The 19177-nt window shown below is 45.2% G+C and overlaps 1 protein-coding gene across 2 annotated transcripts in view; it reads right to left on the bottom strand.

Annotated features, from left to right (window-relative positions):
• SPEF2 (sperm flagellar 2) overlaps positions 1-19177 on the bottom strand; it is a 736330-nt gene that overhangs the window by 522496 nt on the left and 194657 nt on the right. For both annotated transcript variants that reach the window (XM_069220893.1, XM_069220901.1), the window contains exon 13: positions 14244-14347. In XM_069220893.1, coding sequence (XP_069076994.1) covers positions 14244-14347 — 104 coding nt within the window. The remainder of the gene's footprint in view (positions 1-14243; positions 14348-19177) is intronic.

Below are 19177 nucleotides of genomic sequence, written 5' to 3'. Positions count from 1 at the left end.
GTGACCAACAGAATGCAAGATGCGAACAGACTGAGCAGACGTAGGACCCTGAGGACTGGAACAACCGCTCCATTCTGAAACACTGGAATCAACGCCTGAATGTCCTGAATCCGCTGAGGCGGAGGATAGGCCCGATTCAATGTGGTATCCAGTACTGCCCCTATGAACAGGAGGCACTGAGAGGATTCCAAGTGGGACTTGGGCACGTTTACCGTAAAGCCCAGGTTGAACAACAACCGTGTTGTCATTTGCAAGCTCTGGGAACTTGGCTTTTATTAGCCAATTGTCCAGGTAAGGGAATACAGATATTCCCTTCCTTTTGATGTCCGCTGCAACCACTGCCATCACCTTCGTGAAGACACGAGGTGTGGAAGTAAGACCAAAAGGAAGGACTGCAAACTGGTAGACCGGAGACACTTCCTGTGCGACTTCAGAATGGGGATATGAAAATAAGCATCCTGCAAGGCGACAGACACCATCCAGTCTTCCTTGTTCAACGCCAGAAATACCTGTGCTAGAGTCAGCATTTTGAATTTCTCCTATTTGAGGAACCAATTCAAAATCTTCAGGTCCAGGATAGGCCTCAATCAAACATCCTTCTTGGGAATCAGGAAATATCACGAATAGCATCCCTGACCCCTGCTCTGGAACCAACTCCATTGAACCCTTTAACAAAAGGACTTGTACCTCCTGCTGAAGCAACAGGAGATGATCTTTCGAACAAAAGGAATGAAGGGAAGGGATGGGAGGAGGAAACTCCCGAAAAGGAAGGGCATAAACTTTCCCCACAATATTTAGTACCCAAGAGTCCGATGTGACTAGCTCCCAATCGTGGAGAAAATGAAATATCCTGTCCCCTACGGGAGAAGCATGATCCAAGATGGATAGAAAACTAGGGCTGCTTTCCTTGTTGGGTTCCCCCAGAGGAAGAGGGTGAGGCAGGATGTTGTTGGGAGGCTCCTCGTGTTCTAACCATCCCCTGCCCTCTAAAAGACCTATTGAGAGGGTTGGCAGCCTGTTGAGTATTGGACTGTGGCCTTCCACGAAAGGAGGATCCACGACCAAACCCCCTAAACCTCCGATAGGATCTAAAGGGTGTGGATGCTGAAGCCTGTAGCCCCAAGGATCCTGCAGTAGCCCTGCTGTCTTTAAAACGTTCCAAAGCAGAGTCGGCCTTGGACCAAACAACTTTTCGCCATCAAACGGAAGGTCCAACAGAGTTGTTTGAACATCCGTGGAAAGGCCAGAAGACCTAAGCCACTGATGCCTCCTGATCGCCACCGAAGGGCCCATTGCCCTAGCCACTGAATCCGCAGTATCCAGACCTGACTGGATAATCTGTTTGGCCACCGATTGAGTGTCCAAAGCAGCTCATCAAACTGCCCTTACACATCCTGAGGCAAGCTTGGCACCACAGCTCTTGCCGTGTCCATCAGGGTATGAACATACCTCCCCAGCACACAGGTAGCATTGACCGATTTCAGGGCCATACTACATGAGGAGAAGAGTTTCTTGGCTGCTTGCTCCATTCTCTTGAACTCCCTGCCCGATGTAGTAGCAGGAAACGAGCCAGGTGCAGATCAGGCAGAACAAGAAGCTTGAACCACCAAGCTCTCAGGAGTCGGATGTTGAGATAAAAATTGAGGATCCCCAGGAGCAACCCTGTACCTCCTAGCCACAGTCCTGGAAACTGCTGGAGTCACGACAGGTTTTGTCCAAATGTCTAAAATTGGCTCAGTAAGGACATCATTAAAAGGGAGTATGGGCTCTGCAGAAGTAGAGTAAGCATGCAACACCTCCGTCAAGATGTTTGTCTTCACTTCCGATGCTGGTAACGGAAGTTCTAAAAATTCAGCAGTCTTCCTTATTACAGTGTGATAGGATGCTGCCTCCTCTATAAATTCAACCGGGGATGAAAGATCCCACTCAGGGGATGTATCCAGTCCACTTGCAGAGTCTAGACTCTGAAACTCCCCCATAGGCTCAGGAATCTCTCCTTCCACCAACAGGTGTTGCTGATATTCCTGCTCCACCAAGAGCCTCAAGGCTCTCCCTCCTTGATCTCAATCTGGCCTCCAATCTCAGCGTTGACAGAGTTAGCCGACGTCGACAACGCCGGCTTCAAGGCAGATGGAAGTGGTGGAGGAGATGGTGGAGATACACTGCATCCCGACCGGGATCCATCCGGCACCGGCATCACCATCGTCTGAGGCGACGACATCATCGGTGCCGAACCAGCACTCTCAGCAGGACAGAAGGGTACAAACAGAGCCTGTTTGTACGGCGCCGGCGAACCCAAAGAGAACGCTAATGGACCCGTGGGACCAGCCGGTGCACCAGCAGGGGCCACAGCCTTGTTGAAAATGCTAAACAGAGTATTAAGGAAAGCCGCTAGATCCACTCCCAGGGTAGGGAAGGGAGGAAACCTCTGCTCATCTTGAGGTGCTTTGGTTGGATCCGAAACTTGCGCCACCGGCTCCTGAGCCAACACGGGTGAAAAGGGAGTCGGAGGACTTGCCGGGGACTTGACAACCTCAATCAGTGACGGCGCCAGAGAAGCCTGTGGACTCTGAGGCTGGGGAGTGATCGTTGAACTGACCTCCCACGTTGTACGACATCGTCTTGGAGGGGACCGAGACCGATCTCTGGAAGAAAGGCGTTGAGAATCGTGCCTGCGCCACTTCTTATGAGATCTTGAGGAATTGTGAGAAGAAGAGTCCCTCGCCTTAGATCTTCGATGACCCTTGTGTCCCCTCTTAGCTTTTGCTAAGAAGAGCTTAGCCTCTCTTTCTTTTAAGGCCTTTGGGTTCATCCTCTGGCAGGACACGTAACCCTCCATGTCGTGGTCCAAACATAGGCACCTCAAGCAGTCTTCATGAGGATCTGTGACTGACATTCGACCCCCGCACTCACGACAAGGCTTAAAACCTGATTTCTTTGGTGGAGACATTGTAACAAGTACAGCAAGACACCTTCAAAACAGTAGCTGTTCAAGAGCCAGGAAAAACCATTAGCATTGAAGGCACAGAAAAAAGGGAACTGACGTCAGCACGCTGACGAGGACTTCTTATTGCCACAATGACATCAGACAGAGTCGCGTGCGGAGGCGTGCAATTGTGAAGTCCTCGTCAACGTGAAGAGCTGGGAAGAAAGTTTCAGTCGAATGCTGGCGCATTGGGAGAATTCATAAGGTGAGAAATCCACAGGTAGTTGTAGCCATCAGAAATACCACTTGAAGATGGCCTGCGACTGGTGTTATGTGATCGGGGAGTGGTTGAGAGGTAAGTCGGGCTTAGTGGTGGTGGCAGATCCTTTGGGAGATCCACCTTTACCTATGCCTTTTAAATTGTCCCCTCTGTAGGAGCCCCGAGAATAACCTGTGGGAGAAGTGTTTAAAGTTTGTGGTATGATGTGGAGATTTAGTGAGAAGTGGTCTTGGAACCTCCATGGTATAATGAGCGGTAAAAGGAGCCGCAATAGGAGGGCATTTGGAGGGCACTCATTGGTTTCGCTGTTACATTGTCTTTCTTAATTTTCTCTACTAAGGTATCTACCTGTGGGACAAAAAGATGTTCTCCATCCAAAGGCAGATTAGGTAGATTTTGCTGGACTTCTGGTTTGAACCAGGAGACATGGAGCCGTGCATGCCTACGCAAAAGGACGGTAGAATTAAACTTCATAGCAGCAGTATCCACGGCATTGAGGGTACAGCATATGGTGGTGTTTGAGATATGCTTCCCTTCAGAGACAATCTCATATCCTCTCTTGTGTTTATCTGGGAAGTACTGGAGAAGTTCCTTCATTTCCATATGCTTACATCGAGACTCAGTCATATTGACAAAGCAGCCCAATGGAATCGGCAATCCAATGATTGGCTGATTATGCAGCTACCCTTTTGCCTGCAGCATCTATCCTTTTACTCTCATCTGGTGGAGGGGCATCACCAGTGCCTTGAGGTTTGCCTCTTTTTCGTGCAGTAGCTACCACTAGTGAATCAGGTGTAATCTGGCCCGGATGTAGAATGGGTCACTTGGGGAGGCCTTGTATTTCTTATCCACCCTTGATTTAATGACCCTAGCTAAAACTGGGTTGTGGAAGATATCGAGTTTGTGATGGAGCATGGCTTTGAGCATGGAGAGGTACTGAGCAGAACATTACAGGGAGTGCAGAATTATTAGGCAAGTTGTATTTTTGAGGATTAATTTTATTATTGAACAACAACCATGTTCTCAATGAACCCAAAAAACTCATTAATATCAAAGCTGAATATTTTTGGAAGTAGTTTTTAGTTTGTTTTTAGTTTTAGCTATGTTAGGGGGATATCTGTGTGTGCAGGTGACTATTACTGTGCATAATTATTAGGCAACTTAACAAAAAATAAATAAATACCCATTTCAATTATTTATTATTACCAGTGAAACCAATATAACATCTCAACATTCACAAATATAAATTTCTGACATTCAAAAACAAAACAAAAACAAAACAGTGACCAATATAGCCACCTTTCTTTGCAAGGACACTCAAAAGCCTGCCATCCATGGATTCTGTCAGTGTTTTGATCTGTTCACCATCAACATTGCGTGCAGCAGCAACCACAGCCTCCCAGACACTGTTCAGAGAGGTGTACTGTTTTCCCTCCTTGTAAATCTCACATTTGATGATGGACCACAGGTTCTCAATGGGGTTCAGATCAGGTGAACAAGGAGGCCATGTCATTAGATTTCCTTCTTTTATACCCTTTCTTGCCAGCCACGCTGTGGAGTACTTGGACGCGTGTGATGGAGCATTGTCCTGCATGAAAATCATGTTTTTCTTGAAGGATGCAGACTTCTTCCTGTACCACTGCTTGAAGAAGGTGTCTTCCAGGAACTGGCAGTAGGACTGGGAGTTGAGCTTGACTCCATCCTCAACCCGAAAAGGCCCCACAAGCTCATCTTTGATGATACCAGCCCAAACCAGTACTCCACCTCCACCTTGCTGGCGTCTGAGTCGGACTGGAGCTCTCTGCCCTTTACCAATCCAGCCACGGGCCCATCCATCTGGCCCATCAAGACTCACTCTCATTTCATCAGTCCATAAAACCTTAGAAAAATCAGTCTTGAGATATTTATTGGCCCAGTCTTGACGTTTCAGCTTGTGTGTCTTGTTCATTGGTGGTCGTCTTTCAGCCTTTCTTACCTTGGCCATGTCTCTAAGTATTGCACACCTTGTGCTTTTGGGCACTCCAGTGATGTTGCAGCTCTGAAATATGGCCAAACTGGTGGCAAGTGGCATCGTGGCAGCTGCACGCTTGACTTTTCTCAGTTCATGGGCAGTTATTTTGCGCCTTGGTTTTTCCACACGCTTCTTGCGACCCTGTTGACTATTTTGAATGAAACGCTTGATTGTTCGATGATCACGCTTCAGAAGCTTTGCAATTTTAAGAGTGCTGCATCCCTCTGCAAGATATCTCACTATTTTTGACTTTTCGGAGCCTGTCAAGTCCTTCTTTTGACCCATTTTGCCAAAGGAAAGGAAGTTGCTAATAATTATGCACACCTGATATAGGGTGTTGATGTCATTAGACCACACCCCTTCTCATTACAGAGATGCACATCACCTAATATGCTTAATTGGTAGTAGGCTTTCGAGCCTATACAGCTTGGAGTAAGACAACATGCATAAAGAGGATGATGTGGTCAAAATACTCATTTGCCTAATAATTCTGCACTCCCTGTATGTGACGAAAAGGGTTTTAAAAAGGAAATCATCCTCTAAGGGCTCAGTATGCAGGTCCACTTTATGGAAGGTGGCAGCCATACCAATGAGGCTGTGGTAGGAAGTGGTATCATCGGTAGGGGAGGGTTTTGCAGGATATAGGACAGGATTTGTATCCGCTGGTGGATCTGTGTCAGAGCTATGCCAGGGGTCAACCTGTGGTGAGATGTAAAAGTGTCCCCATGGCCCTGTCCCCCTATATCTAAATGAGGTGACCCTTGACGTGTGTATGATATAGGGACACCTGGAAAAGCAGGAGGTGAGGGTGAGTGCTGTGGAGAGGGTAGGGGTGGTGGAATAGTAAAGGACTTGTAATCTTCTCCATTCTCTTGAGCTGCTTTGGTGGAGTCGACATGACCAAGGCCTCTTCAGAGAACAGTTGCCATTTCGATGGTTAGCAGAAGATCAAGAAAGGCGGGTGATAATTCGGCCTGTATGTGGATAGATCATCAGGTGTTTTTGGCAGTTGTCGATTTCTTTTTGTAATTTATGAAGAATCGGTTGGACAGTCCCTGATCCGTGGCTGGTCTTGCTGATGGGCACCAAAGGTTTGGCTCAGACTCTGATGGTCTGAGCTCTGACACTAATGGTCTCAACTCTGACACCGGTTCCTGCTTCAACGCCAAAATTGTTGACTCTGAGGCTGGAGTGGCTGATGCTACCTCGATGATTTTTTCAGCACTGAGCTGGGGGTGGGTGTTATGTCCGAAGTTGTTGGTCAGTGCCGACCACAGCCCGAAGGCAGTGTTGGCCCAGCGTTCTGTCTTTGGTGCTCCAGTGTAACTTTTTGCACCTTTGAGAAGGGTTGCTCTGAGTGGGGTTGGTGTTCAGGAGGTGGGGTATAGTACTCATGTATGGCTGTGCTAGCGGAATAGCCTGGACTTCCAGGTCAGAGCCGGAGTTGTCATCTGAGAACAAGGACCCTTCATCCATGGCCGATGCTTGAACATGATGTTCCCCCTATATGTCCTCAGTACCAAAAAAGGTCTGGTGTGTTGTCTCTGCTTCTCCATGACATTTTGAGTCATTGGGCCCAATGGTCATGAAGAGTTTTCTTCAAATGGAAGGAGTAGCAAGTGTTGCAGTCAGCCTTGTTCAGCTTGGTGGAGACACACATATTACAGACCTGATGGAGATCCATCAGAGGGTATTTAGCATGACACAGAGGACAGTAGCTGAAAGGATTCTGTATTATCACCATGTGAACAAGATGGGGGAGAAACGTCTAAGGTTCACTGAAGGCCCCGAAGAGCAAAGGCCCACGTGTCCTGGGGTCAATGGAAAACGACCTGTGCGATTCAGGAGGCATCCAACCAAACCGAGTGGAAATAGCAATGGGGTCAATAAGATCGATCAAGTTTTAATGTTGCCTGAGGCCTTCATCCATGATAATCAGGTAAGATGTCCTGACATATTCCCTGCTGCATGACTTACAATGGGCCGGCTGCACAGAATACAAATGAATGCTCAGGTCTCACTTCATTCTGTGACAGAAGTCAGGCAACAGTACTTTGACCACTGCCTGCTGCATTAACAAAGGCCTCAATCTCACTCTGTGAGGGAAGTCAGGAAACAATGCTTTGCCACTGTTTTGCTGCATCACAAAGGAGCTGCCAGCAACATTGACACCCGCTGAATAAATCAGCATGCAACTGCTCCCAAACGCTCCAACACAGCACGTTAATTAGTGAGCGCGCAGCAACGCAGAAATGTTGTATCAATTTCCCATCCGTTCAAGAAATCACAGCAGACGCAGATCATATAAATGTGTTCAAACAAGTCTGGCATAAAAGAAGGCCACTTAATTAACACAAATGGCATGAATGTGCATATCAATACAGCATGTATTCAATGGTGCTTGGTAACACTGAAAATGCTGTCTCCCCTCATCAGTTTAATATAAAGTCACCCTTTAACCACCTCACAACATATCAGAACATCAGACCACCTGCAAGATAACTCCAGAATTACGCTGCCACACAGCCACTGGATCACTCTGCTCCAGAGCCGACGTTGAAACAGCAGTATGTCTTATGAGCTGCATCCATCTTGGAAGTCTGTGAAAGTATGCCAGAGGGCACCAACTCATTGCCACTGATAAATCTATATATTCTCAAATAAGGTAATAAAATATTTATTCTTGAAGATCGTAAGCATTTCCTCCAGCAATCCTTTCAACTGCCATCCCAAGAATCCACAACACTCTTCCATTCCATCCCACCATTCCACATTCCATTGCTTATACATCTAAATGCAACACTTTGTGTATACTAAAACACACATATAACCATTGGAACTGCATGTTGGGAGCACTTCTTCTCAGGTTATATGGATTCACTGAGTGATCGGGTGTTTACCATCACAACTGTTATTTTATTCTTTTTCTTATGGGCACACATTTTCATTTCCACTTTCAAACAATTGTGACTTTTATCAAGATATTAGGGGCTGCTTTTGTCATGAGTACATTTTTGTTAAGCTATAGCATTTATACTAGGGGTGGGCAGAGCGAACGGAGTTCTACTCCGCAGAATTCTGCAGAGTTATCAAAAAACTCTGTACTATTAAAGTAAACGCAAAAGCATTTCTCCTCTGATCACGTGGGGCGAGAGAGGCATCAAAGGAAAAGAAAGGCCTTTCCTTTCTTTTGATGACTCTCAGCATTTCTGCTGCCTGATCGAGATTGGGCATCAGAAATGCCCACTAGACACAAGGGAGTTTTTATTTTTTTATGTATGTAATAAGAGGAGTGGCACCTTGGGCAAAGGTCGCTCCTCAGGGGGATAAATTATTTTAGGGCCATTTCTGCCCCCCTGGGGGCAGATCAGCCTTTTCTAATTATGCTAATCTGCCCCTAGGGGGAGCAAAAACCGCTAGTCACTAGGGATATATATTTTTTTCTTTTATGTTTTTTAGATGGGGGACTTTAGGCAAGGGTCGCTGCCCTGGCGGCAAAATTAACTTTAGGCCATTTCTGCCCCCCTTGGGGGCAAATCGGCCTATTTTTATCAGCCCAATCTTCCCCCAAGAGGGGTAGAAACCACCGAAAACAGAGATTTTTTTTTTAGGTCAGTTTCATGTGAGGGGACGGCCTCTTAGGAAAGGGTCGCTCCCCTGGGGGTGGGGGGGCAAATTTGTTTTAGGCCTTTTCTGCCACCCTTGGGGGCTGATCAGCCTATTTTAATTAGGCCAATCTGCCCCGGGTGGGGGGGCAGAAATCTCTAGGCACCAGGGATCTTTTTTTTGGGGGTTTTTTTAGACGTGCGGAGCAACCCGTAGGCAAGGGTCGCTCCCCTGGGGGGAAAACCTTTTTAGGACATTTCTGCCCCCCTTGGGGGCATATCAGCCTATTTTTATTAGGCCAATCTGCCCCCAAGGGAGGCAGAAAACATTAGACACCAGGGATTTTTTTTTTGTCAATTTCAGTCAAGGGTCGCTCCCCTGGAGGGGGGGCAAATTTATTTTAGGTCATTTCTGCCACTCTTTGGGGCAGATCAGCCTATTGTAATTAGGCTGATCTGCCACCAGAGGGAGCAGAAACCGCTAGAAACCAGGGATTATTATTATTTTTTTCTTTTATGTTTTTTTAGATGTGGAGAGCGACCCCTTAGGAAAGGGTCGCTCCCCTGGGGGCAATATTAACTTTAGGACATTTTTGTCCCCCTTGGGGGCAGATCGGCTTATTTTTATTAGCCCAATCTGCCCCCATGGGGGGAAGAAACCACTAGACACCACAGTTTTTTTTTAGGTCAGTTTCACATGAGGGGAGCGACCCCTTAGGCAAGGGTAGCTCCCCTTAGGGGGGAAATTTGTTTTAGGCCATTTATGCCCCCCTTGGGGGCTGACAGGCCTATTGGAATTAGCCAGATCTGCCCCCAGGGGGGCAGAAACCTCTAGGCACCTTTTTAAAAAATGTTTTTTTTTTTTTTTTAGAAGTGGGGAGTGACACCTTAGGCAACTTTTGCTCCCCTGGGGGAAAAAATCTTTTTAGGCCATTTCTGCCCCCCTTGGGGGCATATCGTCCTATTTTTATTAGGCCAATCTTCTGCCGAAACCATTAGACACCAGGGATTTTTTTCGCTAGGGGAGCGACCCCTTAGGAAGGGTCGCTCCCATGGGGGGGGGGGGCAAATTTGTTTTAGGCCATTTCTTCCTCACCTGGGGGTACAAACATCTAGGCACTAGGGATCATTTTTTTGCTGTTTTATTTTTTTTAGACGTGGGGAGCGACCCATTAGGCAAGGGTCGTTCCCCTGGTTGACAATTTTATTTTAGGCCATTACTACCACCCTGGGACCAGATCGGCCTATTTTTATTAGGCCGATCTGCCTCTGGGGGTCAGAAACCACGTAGGCACCAGGGATTAGTGTGTGTGTATGTGTGTGTTTTGTTTGGGGGGGCAGCCCCTCGGACAAGGGTCACTCCCCATGGGGACACATTTCTGTTGGCCTTATCTGCCTCCCTTGGGGGCAGATCGGTCTATTTTTGGAAGGCCCACCTGCCCCAAAGATGGGTAGAAAGCCCACCAGAGAACAGGGAAGATTTTTTCTTTTAAAAAAAAAAGAGGGTGGGGGTTTGGCCATACTCCCACCCCAAATAAATGGGGCCAAAGTTGACAATTACCCCAAATCCACTCCCCAGAGGAGCATAAAGCCTACTAGATGCCAGGGAATTAAAAAAAAAAATAGTGGGGTGGTGCTACCAACCAGGATGGGCATGGTTATGCCCCCATCCCAACTGAAGGGGGTAACAGTCTTTCAGCTCTCCCCTGCACACATAAACATGTTATACCACGGCAAGAGGACATTTGATTATTTGGGGTTTTGGTTTTACATTTGTGCCATGAGAGCTTGTCTAACTCTCAAAAGTGTCTACTTGGAATGATGAGGGCTGCACTTTTTGGACTATGGGACGCTGCCATGTAGAAAAATCCACAAGACCTAGACACAGCTGAAAACTAAACATCTGGGTGAGTCCAGAATGGTGTGCTTCACATGCACCCCACACCATTTTCTTACCCACAACGCCCTGCAAACCTCCAACTTTGCTGGAAATCACACATTTTCCCCACATTTTTGTGATGGAACCTTCCGGAATCTGCAGGAATCCACAAAATTCCTACCACTTAACATTGTTGCATGTATGCCGATAAAAATTCTGACCCACTTGTCAGCCTAAAAATGTTTTATTTCAAACTGCCCTTTTGGACACACTTTGGGTCCCCCTCAATTTCGACATGTTTTTGGCTCTTCCCTGTCACAGGCACTTGGACCACCTACACAATTGAGGTATCATTTTTACTGGGAGACTAAGGGGGAACGTTGGATGGTAGGAAATTTGTCCCGGTGCGCTGATCCCACACAGAAATGTGAGAAAAAATATATTTTTTTGCTACATTTGAGGTGTGCTGAGGATTCTGGGTAAGAAAACAATGGGGGATCCACACAAGTCACACCTCCCTGGACTCCCTTGGGTGTCTACTTTTCAGAAATGTTCAAGTTTGGCAGGATTCCCTATATGGCTGCTGAGCCCAGGACGAAAAACACAGGAGTTCCCCCGCCCCTTCAAAAACAGGTAGTTTTGTATTTGATAATTTTGAAGTGTCCACACAGTGTTTTGGGGCATTTCCTACCCACGAAAGTGAGGTACCATTTATCAGGAGACTTGAGGGAACTGTGTGTAAGGAAATTTGTGGCTCCTCTCAGATTCCAGAACTTTCGGTCACCGAAATGTAAGGAAAAAGTGTTTTTTTGGCCACATTGAGGTATGCAAAGGATTCTGCGTAACAGAACCTGGTGAAAGCCCCCGCAAGTCAACCCATCCTGGATTCCCCTAGGTATCTAGTTAAAAAAAATGCACAGGCCAAAATCCACAGCTAGGCAAATACGTCAGATTTCAATGTAAAAATGTGATGTGTCCATGTTGCGTTTCCGGTTGCAGGCACTAGGCCACCCAAGTGAGGTTCCATTTTTATTGGGAGACTTGGGAGAACACAGAATAGAAGAACAAGTGTAATTGCCCCTTGTCTTTCTCTACATTTTTTCCTTCCAAATGCAAGTCACTGTGTAAAAAAGAGGTCTATTTGAGAAATTCCCTGTAGTTCACATGCTAATATAGGGACCCCTGAATTCACAGATGTGCAAATAACCACTGCTTCTCAACACCTTATCTTGTGCCCATTTTGGAAATACAAAGGTTTCCTTGATTCCTATTTTTCCGTCTTTATATTTCGGCAAATGAATTGCAGTATAGCCGGTATACAATGAAAACCCATTGCAAGGTGCAGCTCATTTATTGGCTCTGGGTACCTAGGGTTCTTGATGAACCTACAAGCCTTGTATATCCTCGCAACCAGAAGAGTCCAGCAAACGTAATGGTATATTGCTTTCCAAAACCTGACATCGCAGGAAAAAGTTACAGAGTAAAACGTAGAGAAAAATTGTTGTTTTTTTACCTCAATTTCAATATTTTCAGCTGTTATTTTCTGTAGGAAAACCTTGTAGGATCTACACAAATTACCCCATGCTCAATTCAGAATTTTGTCAACTTTTCAGAAATGTTTAGCTTTCCGGAATCCAGCATTGGTTTCACACCCATTTCTGTCAATAACAGGAAGGAGGCTGAAAGCACAAAATATAGTAAAAATGGGGCATGTCCCAGTAAAATGCCAAAATTGTGTTGAAAATATGTTTTTCTGATTCAAGTCAACCTGTTCATGAAAGCTGGGAAAATTGTGATGTTAGCACCGCAAAGCCTTTGTTGATGCCATTTTCATGGAAAAAAACACAAGCCTTCTTCTGCAGCCCTTTTTTCCCTATTTTCTTTTTTTTTTAAACGAAATTTTCGCTGTATTTTGGCTAATTTATTGGTGTCCTCCAGGGGAACCCACAAACTCGAGTGTACCTCTAGAATCCCTAGGATGTTGGAAAAAATAGGATGCAAATTTGGCGTGGGTAGCTTATGTGGACAAAAAGTTATGAGGGTCTAAGCGCGAACTGCCCCAAATAGCCAAAAAAAGGCCTGGCACCTGAGGGGGAAAAGGCCTGGCAGCCAAGGAGTTAATTTGTCTGTAACTGGCAAGTGATGGTGATAGCATCATCATTAACTTGCACTATTCTCAAACATTTCTGAATCTCTTGTTGGGTATTTTGAGCCCATCTAAGCTACTTTATTTAGGCTTGGAATACTTGTTCGATTATCAGTGGCCTCTTGTACTGACATGCCAGTACATTGTACCAGCCGTATGGCAGAGGAAGGAACTACATCTACTGACACTGCCAGCCCTACATTTTGTGTCCTGGCAGAAAACTAGGGTGAGGTCAAGTATTGAAACGAAAATGTTTTTCAAACCTTCACTTTTGATGGAGAACCTAAACAGAATAATGGACCAGAACAGTGCCTTGCACTGTGAAAAATGAACTTCGTTTAATTTCTGTGTCTGTTGATTACATTTCTGTGTCTGCTGATTGTGTATGTCCAAGACTAAACTTTTGACAGGGATGTGCCCTTAATAAGATAATTTTCTGCAAAGCACTGATCAATGTATTTGTTTTTTAAATACACTCCACCAGAGGTCTTCTGGTCTTAGGTGTGTGTTTGAGTATTGGTTGTGTGTTTGTGTGTGTATGTGAGAGAGTTGCATCAGTTGTGTCAAGTGTGTGTTTTCCTCAAACTAATGTAAATTAAACGAATACTTTTGGGTACGGTATTACTGAACCTATGATTGCATCACTAAGAGACGCTTCAGTTTATGATATGCACTGCAGAAATAATGATAATGATTAATTTAAAGATTATTGCAAGCAACACTGCTAATCTATCAAGAAGTCAGTGTCTATACAGACACTAATGACCGCACAGTTGAGAATACTGTCGGGCAACTTGGGCTTGCTGAGTTGTGCTAGGTGAAGAAATTCAAATCAGATAAATCAAACGTGCTCAATTGGTCCTGTATGGTGTGTTACAACATAGCAGCCAGATACCCTGGAGATTATGACCTCTGATGAGGACTTGCTCTAAGCTGCTAGAGTCTTCCCAAGCACTCCCATTGCACATAGGGGGTTATTACAACTTTGGAGGAGGTGTTAATCCGTCCCAAAAGTGACGGTAAAGTGACGGATATACCACCAGCCGTATTACGAGTCCATTATATTCTATGGAACTCGTAATACGGCTGGTGGTATATCCGTCACATTTGGGACAGATTAACACCTCCTCCAAAGTTGTAATAACCCCCATAATGTTGAGGAAATCTACAGTGCTCTTTATTGGCCTTGCTGCCTCTCTGTGGAAGTGTGTACACTAAAACAAGTAACAGCTTGTTGATGCAATACACGTGTAATAACATGCAAAATGTGCAACTGTTTCAAAGGATTTATGGGTATGCTTGCAATATGACACTTTTAATCAGTGCTTTATGCAATCTGCAAATAAAGCATTCATTTTACCAACATGTTAATAAACAAATAATAATCCATTCTTACTTAATGCCTAGCACGATAATGTCCATCAGTAATTCATCGGAGACACTTAGGCCCATATTCAATGATTTCAACGCTGATTCACCCAACCTAGCACGGAGAGATAGCTGTGGGAAACAATAGACAAAAAGAACGTAAACTCTTGCATTTTGGCAGTAAAATCTAGCATGGCATTAAAATAACACAAGTCATATGTTTAAGACTGGGAAAGCATAAGAGGGATACAGTAATATGTTTAATCAAGGAGTCACAGACCTATTCCTTAGACTTTGATTCAACGTATATTTCTGTGAATCGCAACAAGAGCTCTTGCATAATACTGGAGGAAGAGGGCAACCAAAAACCACTGTATGTATGCATCCCATATTATAAAGATATATTTAAAAATAACATTGGGATGGTAAGACAGTTAAAACGGTCTTAAAGGTCAGACCTTAAATGGAGTAAGACTACAAGGAGTTATTTTTATCAGTCAAATCATGCTTCATTGAGGAACAAAGCATATCTTCCACCTTTTCCAACCTATCCCAACATTATCTGATTCCTTTTCTGGTGCATAAGATCCAACTTCACTCCCCAGCCTAACGCCACTATTCTACTATCTTACTCTCAATAAGAGGAATTCCTCTATTTGTTCATTGATAAAATATATGCCATCAGAAACAAAATCAGTTCTGAGTTATTACTGAATTGTGTTTGCTTACCTAAAATCATAGAAATGGGACACCTTCCAGACATGCCTTCCATAGTCATAACCTCAAGCTGAACAAATGATGCCTTATGCATCTTCAGCAAATGTCAACAGATATCTTCAGATGCAATTGGTATGGCCTCATTAAAGATTCATTCTTCCACTGAGCCATACAAGACATTTAAAAGATAAAACAATTTACCCCCATAATCAAAAAGAAAATTAATTTTGATCTGTGACAGTTTGTCCTATTTCTTATCTACCCTGGCCAGGTAAAGTCATGGAAGGAAACTCTGCTAATCAACTCAACATCTTCATTGCCAAGGAACATCAGGGAATCCAAGACCCTACATCCAAACATAGTACCTCTAACCTTTCTTTGGGTGGAATACCTATAGACAACCGCCTTATCCCAGGGTACAACCTGTTTTTTGCTGGCAACAACCGGATAACCATTTTTTAAGCAGAGGCCGTGGAAAAAAAGAAAGCAGAGAATGCAATGGGAAAAACAACACCGAAAACAAAAGAACACTGATTCCCACCAGAGATGAGCAAAGCACAAACGGAATCGTTAACCTGAGAGATCATATCTTTGCAGAACAGCAAATCCACGTATTAAGCAAAGGCCTAGGCTTCGACCCTACACTTTACACCCAAACCTGAAATTTTCCACCTGAGGACGGAACTGGCTGATTTTTTTTGCTGCATCTGACTCTCTGTTTTTTTTTTTTTCGCCAATCAGCCTATGATAGGTGGAGATAAACGAAAACAAAACACTGGCCTCAGAAAGAAGGATTATGTTACTAATCCTGTAAGCATCTGTTTGAAGCATGTAGTGCTGTAGCTTCACATGCTTTGCATATTCCTGCTATCTATTGTTGGGTCCAGATGTGTGCATGTTATTTTTCTTGGAAGAAGTCTTTCGAGTAACCAGCTAAAGTGACTCCTCCTCCTGGTGATAATGCGCATGAGCATCAACTCCATTATTAGATTGTTTTCCCGGAGGCGGGGGAGAATGGAGTGTGAGTAAGTATTAGTAAGGAGATGTCCATCCAAATGATATAGTAATAACGAACTGCAACAGCCACAGGTGTCTGGGAAGGGTGGTGAGTGCATGTGAATCTACAGCACTACTTGCCACGACAGATGCTTACAGGGTAAGTAACATAATCCGTTTGAGGCATCTGTGGTTGTAGATACACATGCTTTGCACAGACTATAAAGCAGTAACCTCCAAAAGCGGTGGCTAACCAGTCTGTGTTGCAGTTGTTTGGAAAAGTGTACGTAGCACTGCCTGACCTACATTAGCTTGTTGGCATGCTAGACCATCCACACAATAATGTTTAGAGAAAGTGTGTGGTGTAGACCTTGTAGCTGCCTTACATATGCCAGCTATTGGGATATTGTCCAGGAAAGCCATTGAAGCCCATATTTTACAAGTAGAGTGTGCTCTGGGGGGTGTAGGTAGAGTCCTTTAAGCTTTGGCATTATATGACTGGATACATTTAAGTATCCATCTAGAAATACCTAATTTAGATATGGGCTTTCTTTTGTGAGTGGGCGAAAAAGCAATAAAGAGTTGTTTGGTTTTACGGAAATCTTTGGTTCTGTCAAGGTAATACATTAGAGCTCTTTTAAAAACTAGTGTATGAAGGGTCCTTTCCTGCAATTGTGTCTGGTTGAGGAAAAAAACAGGTGACCCAACTAATTGGCTAAGGTGGAAAGGGAAAACCACCTTTGGAAGAAATTGTGGGTTGCTGCAAAGGACTACCCTATCCCTGTGCAGTTGGAAGAAAATTACTCCTACATTTAGTGTCTGGAGCTCACTGACATGCCTATGTGAAGTAATGGCAACCAAAAAATGACCTTCCAAGATATGAATTGGAGGGGACAATTATATAATGGTTCAAAAGGTAGACCCATACGTCTGGTGGGGACAATACTGAGATTCCATGTGGGTGCAGGTGGAATTCTGGGTGGGATTACTCTTTTAAGGCCCTCCATAAAGGCCTTAATAATTGGCACTTTGAACAAAGATAAGTATTGCCTGTTTTGAAGACGGGCAGCCAGTGCAGCAAGATGTAAACATATGGAAGTGTAGGAAAAGCCAGAGAGCTGTAAATGAAGAAGGTAGGAAACAATGCTTTGCAGTTGCAATCAATGGATCAATGTGCTTATTGCAGCAGTTAAAGACAAATCTTTTCCAATTAGCTGCATAACATGCTCTAGTTGTAGGCCTACACGCCTCTTTAAGAATGGTCATGCATTCAGGTGGGAGATTCAGATAACCAAATTCTATGACCTCAGGAGCCAAGTCGCAATGTTTAGTTCCCTTGGATTTGGATGCCTGATTTCTCTGTGGTTCTGAGTGAGAAGCTCCGGGTTGAGATTAAGCTTCTCATGGGGAACTACAGAGAGTTCAAGTAGTGTGGTGAACCATGGTTGGCGAGCCCAAGTGGGAGCTACTAGAATGAGGGTGAGAGATGTTTGCCTGAGCCTTCGAATCACAAATGGAAGAAGAGGGAGAGGCGGAAAAGTGTGGGTGAAATATCCCTGACTAGTTCATCCCTAGAGCACTGCACTTGTATAGTGGGTGCGGGAACTTGGAGGTGAAGTTTTGGCATTTTGTGTTGTCTGCGGTTGCAAACAGGTCTATATGTGGAAACTCTCACTTGAGGAAGTTTAGGAGCAGGACTCAGGGTGGGGTTCCCACTCGTGGACTTGTTCCCACATCCTGCTGAAGAGGTTAGCAAAGTTGTTGTCCGTCCCTGGGAGGGGTTCCACTAACACGTGGATGTTGTGAAATATTGCCCAATGCCAAATGATCTGAGATAGGTGTGATACATGGCTGCTATATTGTTTGTCCGGAATAAGACAACATGACCTATCAGATGAGGTAGAACACTTTCAGTGCCAGGTGAACAACTTGAAGCTCAAGGTAGTTGATGTGGGGACCCTGGTGTAAGGTGTCCCAGGGACCCTGAACTGTGAGATCCTGTAGGTGAGCACCCCATCCTGTGCGAGAGGTGTCCATTGGGAGAACAATTTTCGAAACAGGGTCGAGAAATGGCCACCCTTGTAACAAGTTTTGTGTGTTCCACCACTGCAGAGAGCTAGGGGCCTGATTTAGAACCTGATGGTAGCGGTTCAGCCATTGATTTTTTCAATGGAAAACCCATCCACCTAATAGGCAGTCTGCCCACCCAATTGAGATGTTGGCAGGACCATAGCCGATAACCCGCCCGAGTCCCGCTACTTTGCCAGAAATTCCCAACCATGTTGACGGCGCCATAGGAGAAAGCGACTGACAGTGGGACTCCAGCCAGTCTTCCCGCCAAGCACAATTGGATGTGCCTGCCCGCCAAGCAAACTGTGATGGGAATACCTCCATATTTAATTTGGCCAATCAGAAAGTAAATGAGGTAAAAACCTACTTTTTTCCACTACTGTTTTCGACTGGACACGACCTGCATCTCTTCTGCCACTGGACTACGTAGGACGCACGACCCCACCATCACTGGACTCAAAGTTAAACATTTTGTATGGCTTGTGAACATTGTGTTAGCACCTAACATCATCTCAGAACCAGTGCAGTCATATACGACATAGTATTATTTTTTCCTAACTCATGACGTATATGACTGCAAAACATTATTGAAGACGCCCCTGCATTACAAACATCTGCTGCATTACACAAATATTATTTTGATGTAAGTATTCATTAACACATGAATGCTTGCACCAAAATACACAGAACAGCACAATTGTAAAACTTCCACACCCCCACCAGATCCCTCCGCTCCGCCCAGCTGGCCCTGGCCACCATCCCTCAAATTCGTAAAATCACCGCCGGAGGATGATCCTTCACCTACATCGCAGCAAAGAGCTGGAACAACCTCTCCCTGCTCCTCAGACAAAGCCCATCGATCACCATCTTCAGGAAGAACCTCAAGACGTGGCTCTTCAGATGAGGCCCCGCCCCAGCGCCTTCAGACCCTCATGGGTGAGTAGCTACCCTCCTTTCCTCTGCCCCCTCCCTCATGGCTCCAGCCCCTGTGGACCACCCCCCCACGCGAAGCAACTCTGTCCTGCCCTTCCACCTCCCAGCTGACCGCTCCCCCCACCCCTTATTAATGGCAGCGCTGTGAGAGGGCAACTGGACTGACCTCCTGGTCAGCGTATGCTGCCCTTTCCAGCTCCTCTGGCTGCTGCTACCTCTGCCTTTTGCCTGGGACGAACTGAGAGC

Source organism: Pleurodeles waltl, chromosome 1_1 (genome assembly GCF_031143425.1).
Source record: "Pleurodeles waltl isolate 20211129_DDA chromosome 1_1, aPleWal1.hap1.20221129, whole genome shotgun sequence".
Lineage (NCBI taxonomy): Eukaryota > Metazoa > Chordata > Amphibia > Caudata > Salamandridae > Pleurodeles > Pleurodeles waltl.
This window is presented reverse-complemented; position numbering and strand designations above follow the sequence as displayed.